The sequence below is a fragment of the Anguilla anguilla genome, chromosome 2 (assembly GCF_013347855.1).
Source record: "Anguilla anguilla isolate fAngAng1 chromosome 2, fAngAng1.pri, whole genome shotgun sequence".
Lineage (NCBI taxonomy): Eukaryota > Metazoa > Chordata > Actinopteri > Anguilliformes > Anguillidae > Anguilla > Anguilla anguilla.
The window spans coordinates 55,699,300-55,711,907 of record NC_049202.1 but is presented as its reverse complement, the minus strand read 5'-3'; the positions used below and the strand labels follow the sequence as shown (position 1 = coordinate 55,711,907).

General features: G+C 41.0%; 1 protein-coding gene across 1 annotated transcript; it reads right to left on the bottom strand.

Moving 5' to 3' along the window:
• Window positions 1-1,780: 1,780 nt before the first annotated feature.
• fam20a (FAM20A golgi associated secretory pathway pseudokinase) lies at window positions 1,781-12,546 on the bottom strand. Its single transcript, XM_035405223.1, has 11 exons — window positions 12,110-12,546; window positions 9,647-9,840; window positions 8,609-8,659; window positions 7,321-7,399; window positions 6,795-6,887; window positions 4,415-4,530; window positions 3,292-3,472; window positions 2,943-3,052; window positions 2,643-2,724; window positions 2,481-2,540; window positions 1,781-2,234 (listed from the first exon to the last, which is right to left on the bottom strand). Exons 1-11 carry the CDS (start codon window positions 12,505-12,507, stop codon window positions 1,973-1,975), a joined length of 1,626 nt encoding a protein of 541 aa, XP_035261114.1. The 5' UTR covers window positions 12,508-12,546; the 3' UTR covers window positions 1,781-1,972.
• Between the last annotated feature and the right edge of the window lie 62 nt (window positions 12,547-12,608).

Sequence of the window (12,608 nt, the reverse complement as noted above, 5' to 3'; positions counted from 1 at the left end):
ACTCCAAAGGCAATCAAAAGGCTAGAATCAAGAGTAGATACTGAAAGCTCGTATACCTGCTGAGAATCTGCAAGCACGTGAATTGTTTGAATACAAATTTTAAATTGTGGAGTTCAGAGCAAAATCAAGAAAAAAATTGTCTTTATCCCAAACATTATGGAGCTTACTGTATGTCCAACTTATAGCACAACAGAATGGTTAATCAGCCATCTCAGCATTGGTCTGCAAAATCAGGTTAAACAGATTAAAGACAAATTTCCATTTACTTCAGTAAAGGTAGTGCACTTATTCCCTCACTAGATGTCAGTATAATGCTCAGTTTTATTCTTCAACATAAGCTTTATATGTCATGCTTTTACAATGATATTACTGCATGAAATGTCCAATGTCTGGTTACCAAATGTTTTAGGAATATCTGCAACTTTGGTTCAGCTTTAACACATGTATTTGTGAGCCCGTCCCATTGGGGAGAGACACTCCTAGAGTCTTAGAATCAGCCATAAATTAACACATTTTTGCTTTATTAATACATTTTACAATATTTTGTCCTCTTTTGCAGGTCTATGGGATATAGAATATGGTGAAAATGTAATATACATTCACTATGCCAAATATTATTAGAATATTATTGCTTAAATTATGACGTATTTACATTTTGCCAACAATTTTTATTCGAAGTGGTAGTTTGGGAGAAGAGGAGACAGTTTTGGCAGTTTTAAATGAAATGTTTGGTAATGACGTTTGGTGGAGACTTTGTGTTGTTTTTATTGTGATACCACATGAATGCCTAAAAGATTTTTTTGATGAGGCAGACCAGGATTAGAGGCTTACAATCCATCTGGAAAGTGAGCCATAAAACATTAAAGCTCCAAGCTCCAAGTAACACTTTGTTGGGGAGAGATTTGCCTCTTATACAATCATCTTTCATATGAATGATGTGGCTTCTTTTTGATAGTTTCATGTCAAGATTTAGCAGTTTAGGAGTATGTCTGTGCATGTATTTATGTAGAGATTTTCTTACTGTAATAAAGAACAGCAGTGTAACAAAAGGTTAGGGATCTGGTTTGATTTTACCATACATGTCTACATTCACATTTTAAGTAAATAACTTCTGCTATACCCTTAAGGAATGTACATCAGTACCTATTCAGCTGTGATAGTAGATATGTCAAGCATAAGTTGTATGAGGCACTCGATTGTGTTCCAATGTTCTTGTCATTGCTTGTCTTTACCCGCAATGAAAAACATTTTTGAAGGGAAATTTGGCAAAGAGTATTCTCATTTTTGTGCACACTAAAGCATTGGAAAAGAAGCAGCTTTTATTTCTTCTCATCCAAGTCTCTCAGAGAATCGGTCTCGTTTGATTGAATAGTTGCATTTTGGTGGCAGGAAGTAGAGCCTCATCTGTACCGTTTCAATTGTGCAGTCCACACACTTTACAGGAAGGAAGTGTTCTATCATCAGATATGGGAGAAGTGCTTTAATTTTATCATAATGTATAGTGCAACAGATGCTTTATCTAAACTCCTATAAGTTTAATATTTTATCACTTGAGTACCACAAGAATAATTTTAAACATCGAGAGACCATAAGGCAATAATGACACATCAAGTTGATGACGCTAATTAGCATTTATGAATTATAACTCCCAAGCACTAACCCCTCATTGATGTTTTTTTAACATGTAGGCAGATCAGTTTAATACATGAAATGGGTATTTAACAGACATGCACCCAAGAACATCACTAAGTTAGTGAATGAAGGAGACTCATAGCACCAGTGTAAACCAGACATCTGTTTATTATGGGAAAATAATTGATAAATTGCATTTAATCTATCACATTCATACAGGGTTGTAGTTAAGAATGGTTTGTGAGTGGGGGAAAAAGTCTTAATCCAGTGCTTTATCGTTTTTGGTCCCTTCCTGACCTGACGGAATCCGCATCCCTCTCTCCTGTGTTGACGCCCTGTGCTACCTGCCACCAGCAGGCCCGGTCGTCGTCCTGCGAGATTCCACGAAGTCCACGGCCACCACCTGCGGCTCACCCAGCTTCTTGACGCACTTGTGCACCACGCGGAGGACGCGCTGCAGGCGGCGGTCCAGGGCCAGCAGGTGGGGCTCTGTCAGAATGGGCCTGAGGGCGTCTCTCCCCAGGGACTCGCGCATCACATCGCTCAGCCTGAACTCCTCCTCAGACAGCAGCTTCAAGCGCAGCAAGGTAGACATCTTGATTCTGACAGGGAGACATAATGGAGATGTTGATAAGGAAATGGCACCTTAAATGGCATATTAAACAGTTCATATTGGTAAAGCTTTCATATTGAAATAATGGCCTAAATTCCAAGAATGTGGAATATTCAGATACTTATCTTCCCCTACTGGAAGATAAGTATCTGAAGTCACACACTTCATATTAGGAGCATTAGGGCAGAAGTCAGCATTGGTTTAATGTGGATTGAATTTGAATTCTCATACTTACATGCAGCATTGGGTCAACGGGGCTAAGATTGACATCTCATCATGGGAGTGCCTTCCAAATCTATAGCACAACGCAAATCATGACATGGGAAGTGTGTGAGAAATATTTAACGTGGCAATTGAAAGAAGACTGGTAAAATCTTGGTTATGTTGATCTGCTCACCCTCTGGCATTGTCAATGTGAAGTGGAAAACCATCATCTCCAAACTTGGTGAAGATTTCATAGTGATGCCGGTCCATATTTCCTGAAGGCCAGTGATACAGATAATTTCAATGCACTACTTCTATTTTTCTAGAATATCATTGGAGCTATACTATTGAGGCAAGAAACAATTTCTGTAAACATTGGTCATTACATAAAACATTTTATCTAGTATGTATTAAGTTGTTTCAGTCAATGAAATACAGGAATTGAGCATACAGTCTCATCGATTATAGAGGCAGTAAGTGCTGTGTTGTTTACCTGTGAGGAAGTCCAATATGGCCATGTCAATGATATTAAGCAGCCTGTTCCCGGAGTTGTAAGGATATAGCTGTTTAATTGTGTCACAGTAGAATGGATTTACCTCCCATCTATGAGAGAGTGCAGAAAAATAAATGAAAGGAAGCAGATAAATGGGAAGATGGCATCTACAATACAATTTAATGAAGTTTATCATTTAAACGCACATCTAAAAATTGGAATAGGTGTCCCTGATGTGTGAGTTTTAATAGTTAATAACTGAAGGTCGGAAGCACTGGTTCTGTGCAAGTGCTTGTGACCAGGAATGTTGAGTAGATCCTGGTGTGAGGCAATGGAGATCATGGCTTACTCTTCTCTCCCAGTGAAGGTGTAGGAGCGGATCCATGGGTTGGGGATGGAAATGCGTGGTGCTATGCTCAGACCTGGCAGGTAGGCAGACAAAGAGCCCTCCAGCATGTCAGGGTTGCCACACACTGCATACTCAGTCTTGCACACGTACAGACACTTGGCAAAGAAGCAGGTGTTGTTTGCTGTGGGTGAAGAAGAGAGACAGAAAGGTTCAGGTCCTCAGTCAGGTCCTTCACTTTGTTCATAAGAGTTTCAATGGCCAAAGCCATGACCTGTCTCCGAACAGTCCTACACACACACACACACACACACACACACCCACACTCTCTCTCTCTCACACACACACACACACAGATCTTTTCATATTGGGTTTCTGCTGACAAAATTGACACCTCTAAATGTTTTCCCTTACATCTGTTTCATACCACCATGCACTCTGCTCCTGCCGACTGGCTGAAGCTAAGCAAGTGTGGGCTTGGTTAGTACTTGGATGGGAGACCACCAGGGAATACTGAGTTGCTGTTGGAAGTGGTGTTGGTGGACCAGCAGGGGGCAATCTTCCCTCTGGTCAAATAAACCCCAATGCCCCAGTGCAGTGACGGGGACACTGTGCTGTAGGAGATTCCGTCTTTCGGATGAGACATTAAACCGAGGTCCTGACTCACTGTGGTCATTAAAGATCCCATGACACTATTCGTAAAGAGTAGGCGGTTCCCGGGCGTTCTGGCTAAAAATCCCAGATCTGGCTCTTGCAAAAACTTGCCACCTAATCATCCCCTGATTTAATCGGCTAAAAACATGTTCTCTCACTCCAGTGGAGCTGCTCAGTGGCCAACAATAGAGGATTGTGTTTGTACTGGGCAGCTCTTAGGTGTGAATGTGTATGAGTGTGAAGCAGGGCGTTGCTGCGAAAGAGCATCCATGCTCAGCGAACCTACCCTGGGTAAATAAAGGTTAAATAAAAAATCAAAGGTGTTGAAATGAATTTCCTTTCTCTGACACAGTTTTTAGTAATAGGATAACAGGTTTTCCATTACTGAGAAGTGAATGAGCAATGCTTGTGTCAAGGTGAACATTGCGCAGTGGGAGCGTGCCACCGCTGATCTGTAGCTGCATGGACTGACCTGGAGAGGTGAAGAAGACGCTCCGTAGGTCGTCATTGTGAGTGGTGAACAGGATATCCCGTGTGACGTTGATTAACCTCCCTACCACTGGGGGCACTCTTCGGAAGTCTAATATTCTGTCAAAAGACACCATAACAAGACTTTGCAGTATCTTCCAAGGACACCCCCCACAGAAGATGGCAGAATGTAAATCTTTCTGTGCAGACCTCTACTGTGTTTTATTTTGTGAGATTTTCCTCCAAAAGATGAGCACAGCTTCTCACTGCTAAGAGCTACAGAGGTGCAATTGCTCAATATTGGATAGCACTCGGAGGTGTCACAATCATGAGTACAACAGATTGTGTAATCTGCAGCTGGAAGGGATTTTGTCATCAGCAGCTAATTGAGTGAATTAAAAGATGCTGTCTCTGTGACTAAGACCTTGCTTCATTTTTATTTTTTATTTTTTTATTTAGTTTATTTAAACAGTGACAGTGTACAAAGAACATTAACCTTATATAAAACAAGGAAAGATGTAATGTACCAGGTTATAGCAATTTGCTAATTTCCACCCGTAGTCCATGGGCAGGTAAGTAAAATAGAAAGGACATTAAAAAACAAAGTACAAAACACAAAAATAGTAAAAACATACAAAACACAGTCATCCCCACATCCCAACCCTAAAACAAAGCGCGCCCCCTCCCCCCCCGCCCACAATACTAATTTACTACTGTCTGCAAGTTTGCTGTGTAAGGATCCAATGTTTTGTCAGACGGGAGAAAGTGTGACAGTCTGTAGATGTTATTAGTTCTGTTGGAAGATTATTCCATTATTTTATGGCCATAAAATGAAGGATGATTTTCCAAAGGAGGTCTTGCGTTGTGGAATTCTGCACTCCCCCCGAGTGGTTGACCTAGTGTTGTTTTTTCTGAGCCGAGTGTGACAGGCTCTACCATAAACGGTCTTTTCAGACAACACAACCCCTTTGTATTGTGTACAACTGAATAGCAATGTGTGAAGAACTGAGAGTGAAATACAATGGCACTAAGCTGACAACATTACAGGGGGGCACATCTGAGGAGCCATATATGCTATACGTCATATAATAATTATAAGTGTATGTTCATCTCAAAGAGGCAGAATGTCTTATTTCAGTTTATTCTGGAAGTGTATGTGTTGCCTCATGCTGTTCCACTCCCCGAGCACCATGGTTCCAATCAAACAATGGCTGCCAATTGCACAACAGCTGCAACAATATCAGCTCTATCTCAGTAACAATAATAACACTGAGCTTTAATGAAGATTGTTAAAATCTTGGCACAGATCAACTGACAAATCAGTAACTGACACTAGTAGTCTCTGGCAATAAAAACCTGCCACTGAAATCGTTGAGGTAATGTACTCCTCCCACAAAATGTATTACTGCTATTAACATCTCAGTCCAGCATGGAATCTAAAAAACACACAATCACCATTCAATTCATTGCATGCATAGTTTTCATATTTAGGTTACAAACAAAATTAGATTTCTGTTTTCTGTCATAATTTCTCTTTCTTAAGCAACAATGGTTTATTAATAATGCTTGTCATGTGTGTGAAGATGGACATTTCTCTTACAGTAAGTGTAATTACTGAGACTAATGTACAACAAGCTAGAACAAGTGATTAAGTCATCACAAAGTACGTTGTCTTCAATTCTGTCTTAAAGTAGATTAGCCAAGTAAAACCAGTGTGTGGAAATATGGGTGGGGATATTGAGAAGAGATTGTTCAGCTGTGATGTTTGAGAACCTTGCATGAGTCTTATCATGTTGCAGATGGTGCCACACCCAACACTAATGTGACTACAGGATAGCCAAGCAAGACTTGGCTAGTGACTTTAGAGATATACAAATAAGGGGCTCATTTCAGATGACTGTGATGTATTAAACATGACTTGGCTGATGTATAGCCATGCAGTTCCACAGGTATCACCAGCCATGTAAATAGCTACTGTGCTTGCAATGTAGATAATTAATGCTGATTGATGACTGAAATAATTATGCAATGTTCCTGTTTAATGTCTCCCACCTTGATTATCATAACTGACTATGTTTTCTGCATTTGAGTTATAAGCATTTTACGATCTACAAAATCCTTGGACAATGAACTCATCAAATATCCTATGAATTTGGAAGGAAATGACCATGTTCTATATCAAACAAACTTGTTTCAAACAATCAGTAGTTCTACACACTACTATACAAACTACTACAAACTACTATAGATAAAATCTCTGAGAACCAACCCCCCCCCCCCCCCCCCCAAGAGTAAAGCTCAGCAGCTGATGAGTACTGTTCACCTCCTAATAGTAATGTACAAAATATATGTTTTATGTCTCTCTAAGAGAGAATTATTTTTACCTGTCCAGGTGGAAAGCAGCTATTTCAGCATTGTGTCTTTGGAAGTCAACAAAATAAAAAAAGTCCTGTGGTGTCTCCTGGTCTCTCTCCTGCCTGAATAAAAAGATAAGGAGCATAAGGAGATAGGAAAAATCATATAAAACCATCAAAAAGTCTTACAGTGTGCAGCATTGAATGTTAAACACATTGAATGTTAAATATATAACATATTTAGTAATATTTGTTACACTTTTGTCTGAGACATTTTTTAGGGGTATTGGAATTATTCTGATGATGATGATATTATTATTATTATTATTATTATTATTATTATTATTATTATTAGCTTATATTTAAAAGACTGCCATTCCAAGATTAATCAGTCAGGTGTTTTGCGTCATTCATTGCAGCCAAATGAAACATAAAACTGTGCAGTTGTGCACTATTTGCTCAATGCTATTAGACCCCATTAATTGCTGCTTGTGGCCATATTTTATCTGTGGTTTTAAACATTGTGTGCTATAAAACACTTAGGCAGATGTCTCACCTCATGGGTTTGAACATGGCTTTGCCAAAGTCCTTCAGTTTCAAAGCCAGCTTCAGGTGATGTCCACTGGGCTTTACCACTGAAGGCAAAGAAGAGCCAGTTAGCTTTAGCCAGCTAGACATTATACTCTGGGAACTAACCCACTGTGCTTCCAATGAGGCACTGTCCAAAACAGTCCAAAACGTGTAACTGGGTTTCCAGTATGACAGTGCCAAAGGCGTTCATTTTGAGTCAGCTTTGTGATATGGAAAACCCAGGGTTAAAGCTGAAATTAGCACCCTAACCCCATAATCTGGCTTCATAGTACACTACTCTGGTCTTATAAAATGTGTTATTATTTTCATTAAGTGCTTTTTACACGTTGTGTTATAAAAGCTGTTGGCGTGTAACTTCTAATGTTAACCACGGACTTCAAAATGGTTTATTTTTGTACTCTTAGGCTTATAATATTAATAGTTTACTATTTTCATGGCTTTAAAATAGCAATATAAAAAGTTAACATAAACAAGCCACAAAATGTATTGCTCATTGTTGCTTAGCAGTTGACGGGAAGTCTGGGGTTTAAGTGAAATACTTCAAAAAAGAAAAGTGAAATGAAGAAAAAAAGAGTGTTTTTTTTACACTTGGCAGAGTTTGCTTTAACCGTGGTTTGGAACAGATTCTTTGTTTTGAGCAAATGTGGTGGTGAAGCTACAAACCATGGAATGCATGTATGGGGCCTTGGTTGAGTCCGATTGGTGTGTGTGTGTGTGTGTGTGTCCGTGTGTTCGTGTGCACGTGTGTGTGTGTGTGTGTGCATGCGTGTATTTGTGTGTATGTATGTATGTGCGTCCACTGCACCATGAATAGATGGCAGCAGGGTTACTGAGCTCTTGAGAACATTGAGTGGGCTGTGCTTTCAGTGGGACAGCTCAATCTCCTATCCACACACGGTTTTAAAGTGCAGTATGTCACTCCAAGCTTTGAGCTAGGACCTATTTTCTGTTTAGTAAATTAATGATTTATTTTTACCCTAACCTTATAACTTAACCCCAAGAATCTCAAAATAAATTTTGTTCATTTATAGGGCGGAAGCAAATTCAAATAAATTTCTGTCAAAAGAGTAAGTCTGTGTTCTTTTCTGCTAACATAATGCTTGATGTAAAAAATAACAAAAGATTTTGTGAAACCTGCAATGTGTAAATGTCCTAAACAGTCGCAAGTAATATTGTTATTGTTAAAATAAATAACAATTGAAAAATTAAAACAATTTCTTTTGTTGACACGTTTTCAAATAAAACTGACTTACCTTGGGAGCAGTCACACGCCCCTTTGAGAGCTTTCTCATCCTGGGTGTAATCTGCAAGGTAAAAATAAACACCAAATGCATTCATATAACTATTCCAACTCTTTGGCGAAATCTTTCACTGGATCATGCTTGTCTCTTCCTCCATGTCTTGCCTGAATTCCATATAATGAGTACTGCTGAGGTCAGGATTCGGTTTTTGCATTATTGTGAGAGACCTAGTGTTTAACCTGGATATGCCTCGATAAGGGTGTACTCTGTCGCCTGTCCAGCCAGTTAAATTCAGTTAAGCCTTTATTTAGATATTGCTATTCATTTTTTACTAACCATCCAAGTCCAATACTCGAAAGTATAGCTTCACTGTCCATCTCTTGCTCCTCACTTTTCTCAAGCTAATCTGCCTATTGATTCACTTCATCGCCTATACATTGGAGTAGATAATTACCTTTGTGCTTTTACTGTCTGTTGTGCAAATACTTTCCTCCTCATCTTCTGTTATTATTTTACACCCCCCCCCCCCCACTGTCCATTGATATGCACTTCAACTCATTTGTTCACTTTCCTTCTTTCTTGTTGCCCAGCTGACGAGACCCTCCAGCATTACAACTGTAAAGTGTTTGTGCCTTTTTAGCCCTCTCTCATTATTATTGTGCCTGACATAATGCTTTCTACTTACTTGATGCTCAGATCTCTGACAACACATTAGATTTCTTTCCTGAAAAACTGAACTGCCTTAAATTGTTTTGCCTGAACCGTTTTATATTAGTGTCAAAAAAGGCGTATTCCCTGAAAGTTGGTATAATAGAATTGTGTGAGGTTGTGTATTTGACAAGTGTAATTCATTTTTTAAATGTATTTTTGGTTGTGGTGGAACAGAGGGCCTTCATGAAACCAAAAAGTGAAGCTGCAGATAGAGCTACCATTATATTGATGCCTGTCATTGAACAAATCATTGTGGTTTGCAGTGAAGAGCAAGCCAGTGATTGACAGCTCATTTTAGCTCCACTGTCAGTGTGCTCCATCACAGAGCTCACACAGTACCTGCATTGACGACCTTCGCGTTGAGCATATCCTGCAGGAGGCGCTTTATGTTAGGGTCATCCCGGGTATATAGTGCATATTTGTTGATCCTCATGTGGAACTTGAGCCAGCTGACCTCTGGGTCAAATGTAATCTCCTGAATAGGTAGGGAAATGTTGGTGGCTGCTACCACGTCTTTGTAGAATTTCTGATGTCTGCAGGTGAAAAGGCACACACAAACAAAGGGAATGACTTTTCCTTATGATCTGGAAACTGGAGGTCATTTCCTGGGCATTTCAAAGTCGTACCATGAGATATCAGTCAATTTCATATGCCTGAGAAATAGGTGAGACGTGCTCTTCACTCAGACAGAGGCACATTTAACACATCTTCCTGTGCAATTAAGGCAAAGCAGTCTGATTATACATCACCTGAACTACCCACCACAGGCTAGTGAGGAAACATCCAAAACTACACTTGTGAGGCAACACACTCATTATGTGGGCCAATTAAATTTTGAAACACTGAGTCACCAAATGATGGGGTGCTCCAACACAAACACGCCACCGCATGCAAGACATGCATTGCACACCCTGTGCAGCAGCGGAAGAGCCTTTTTGTCATTTTTACCAGCTTGACCTAGGCCAAAACCAATCCACTCCAATGCACAGTATGTTACCTACCATCTCACTCACTTCACATAGGCTCTAAATTGTCTAAAAAAAACCCGAACACTCATTTTGGTACTTAGTTTCTGTTTTTGTTTCATTCTCAATTGTTTGTTTCTTTTAATTTCTCAGCGCAATATTTTTAGTGGCGGCCTTCCTACCAGAGGCCCACGCTTGAGTCTAAATATGTCACATTGTCCACTGAATAATTCCATGCCCTTTAACCGATGACTCTCTCTTCCGCTCACTCCTTTTTCATCCTCCTTTCATCAAGGCTTCTTCCTCCGCTGGCATCTGTATACAGGCCACGAGTTGACTCAATCAGCCACATGTTTTCTGGGCTGGGACATTTCAGTCTGTTACATAAACAATCAAATGATCCAATCAGTGCTCGGAGGGCAGCGTGCGGTGCGGGGACGCGCTAATGTCACCACCGCAGTCTGTGTTGATCTTCTGTGGATGCAACCCGCCATCTCACAGCCCCTGCTGGCTGATTGGGAGGGTGATTATGTGCTCTGTGCAACAGTCCCTAATGACTGTCCTGGCAGTTTAAGATTCTCACCACAGGCCACAGACCATGATGAGGTTGCACAATGTGACCTACTTAACATGGCCTCTGTTTTGGGGTGTCTGAATCAGTGAGCACTAGACCTTCAGAACAACTTGAAGGCTATAAGCTATTTTTTCTCCCAAGCTTATATACAAGTATATACTGCCAATGGCTGAACTGTGCCCTCAGTCCCACTCTTATATTCTTGCCATTATTAAGATGTAGCAAAATGTTGTAAGACTCTTTCCCAAGGTATATGTGTGGGTGTGTGAAGTTCAGTTGTTCGGAAGGCATTCACATTTTTAAAGTTTTTGTATTTCTACTGTCTCGAGGTTTCTCTTCCTTAGACTGTTCAGATCATAGAATACCTGACATCTGTTATACTGTAGGAGCAGTTTCTATTCATTCTACTTTGCATGGATATAACGAAGCTGACATTTGATGTAAGCCAGCAATGCAAATGATGCAAATGTATGCCAGCACGAACTGCTGCCTGAGGAATATGGATGACTGCTTTTGCCTATTTACTATGAGTACACCTGAAACAACCTTCCCTTTTCCTCTGCTCAAAATGCACATACCTATTTCAGTTCTTGAATCGTTTTCTCCTTTCTGTGGCCCTCTGTATGCTATCATGGGCAAAGATAAACCTATTTGATTATGGACATAGAAGAGCTGAAGACATATTTGCCAGGTTATGTGGATATGGAAAGAATTTGACTTTTTAATCCCTCTGTGAACCCCAGAGAATGAGTACAGCACAGGTCTGGAACAGAACAGTTACAGGCCATATCCTGTGTGTCAATGACCCTGCCATCCACCACCGCAAAACCACCATAAGCACACATGTACAAGTGGAAAATAAGTCTGACTCGCAAGTACTGGCAAATTCATGAGTCAACGCAATTCATTTAAATTTCATCCTACTGAATACATTTGATATTGAATTACGAGAGTCCACAATATCATTCAAAGCACAAACTAAGACTCACCTGCCATATTCAGTAGATATTTAGTTTTTATTTTCTAGTTTTGGGCAAGCTTGTCTTGGTCTCAAAGCAAGTAATATTCTCTATGCTCAGGTTACTTAAAGCAACTGATGACCTAACAAACCTGACCATGTCCTTTGAGGGAACTACAGGAACAAACACAAATCATTTTTCATTCTCAGCATTCTTTTTCACATATTCACACAGGCGTGAGACACACTTGTATATCCAGGTGAGTTAAACCCTGATGGCAGTTATAATGCAGTGCAGTGCCTACCTCTCCCAGCGGGACACCTTCCTCTTGTAGTAGCCCATCAGCTCCTCGGGCTGGACCAGCACCTCTTCGGGGCCCGGGTCAGGGCTGCGGATGTTGTAGAGTGGGTGGGCAAACAGCTTCTCCAGCTTGGACCCCCATGTCTTCCCTCCGGTCTCCACGGGAACTGCGGTAACCCCAAGTCCCCCCGCAGAGCCCCTGGTGACAGTGGAAGAGTTGGGGGGCCACTGAGGCACCTCACTGTCACCCAGGCTGATGTTGGCGACCCCGGCGGCGGGACAGGTGCACCTGTCCCACGGGTACTTCTCCCGCAGCTTGGGCAGCAGCACGAAGTATACATCTGCGCTGAAGACGGCGGCCAGGGTGAGGGTCACCAGCAGCCTGTCCCTTCTCATCCACATGGTCCGCGCGCGTGGGTCTGTGTGCAGCCGCGGCGCCTCTCCTCCGCTCGCATTCCTCCCGCTCCAGCTCGCAGCGCTGCTGTCTTAGCGACTGAGGCAGC

What these genes read in the sequence shown, in the direction of transcription:
- fam20a (XM_035405223.1), bottom strand. Translation starts at nt 12,507, where the DNA reads ATGTGGATGAGAAGGGACAGGCTGCTGGTGACCCTCACCCTGGCCGCC. An exon ending in GCCATGTTCAAACCCATGAG is followed by an intron (nt 6,888 to 7,320) that starts GTGAGACATCTG and finishes CTTTTTATTCAG; the next exon opens with GCAGGAGAGAGACCAGGAGA. An exon ending in ACCTTCACTGGGAGAGAAGA is followed by an intron (nt 3,053 to 3,291) that starts GTAAGCCATGAT and finishes ACTCTCTCATAG; the next exon opens with ATGGGAGGTAAATCCATTCT.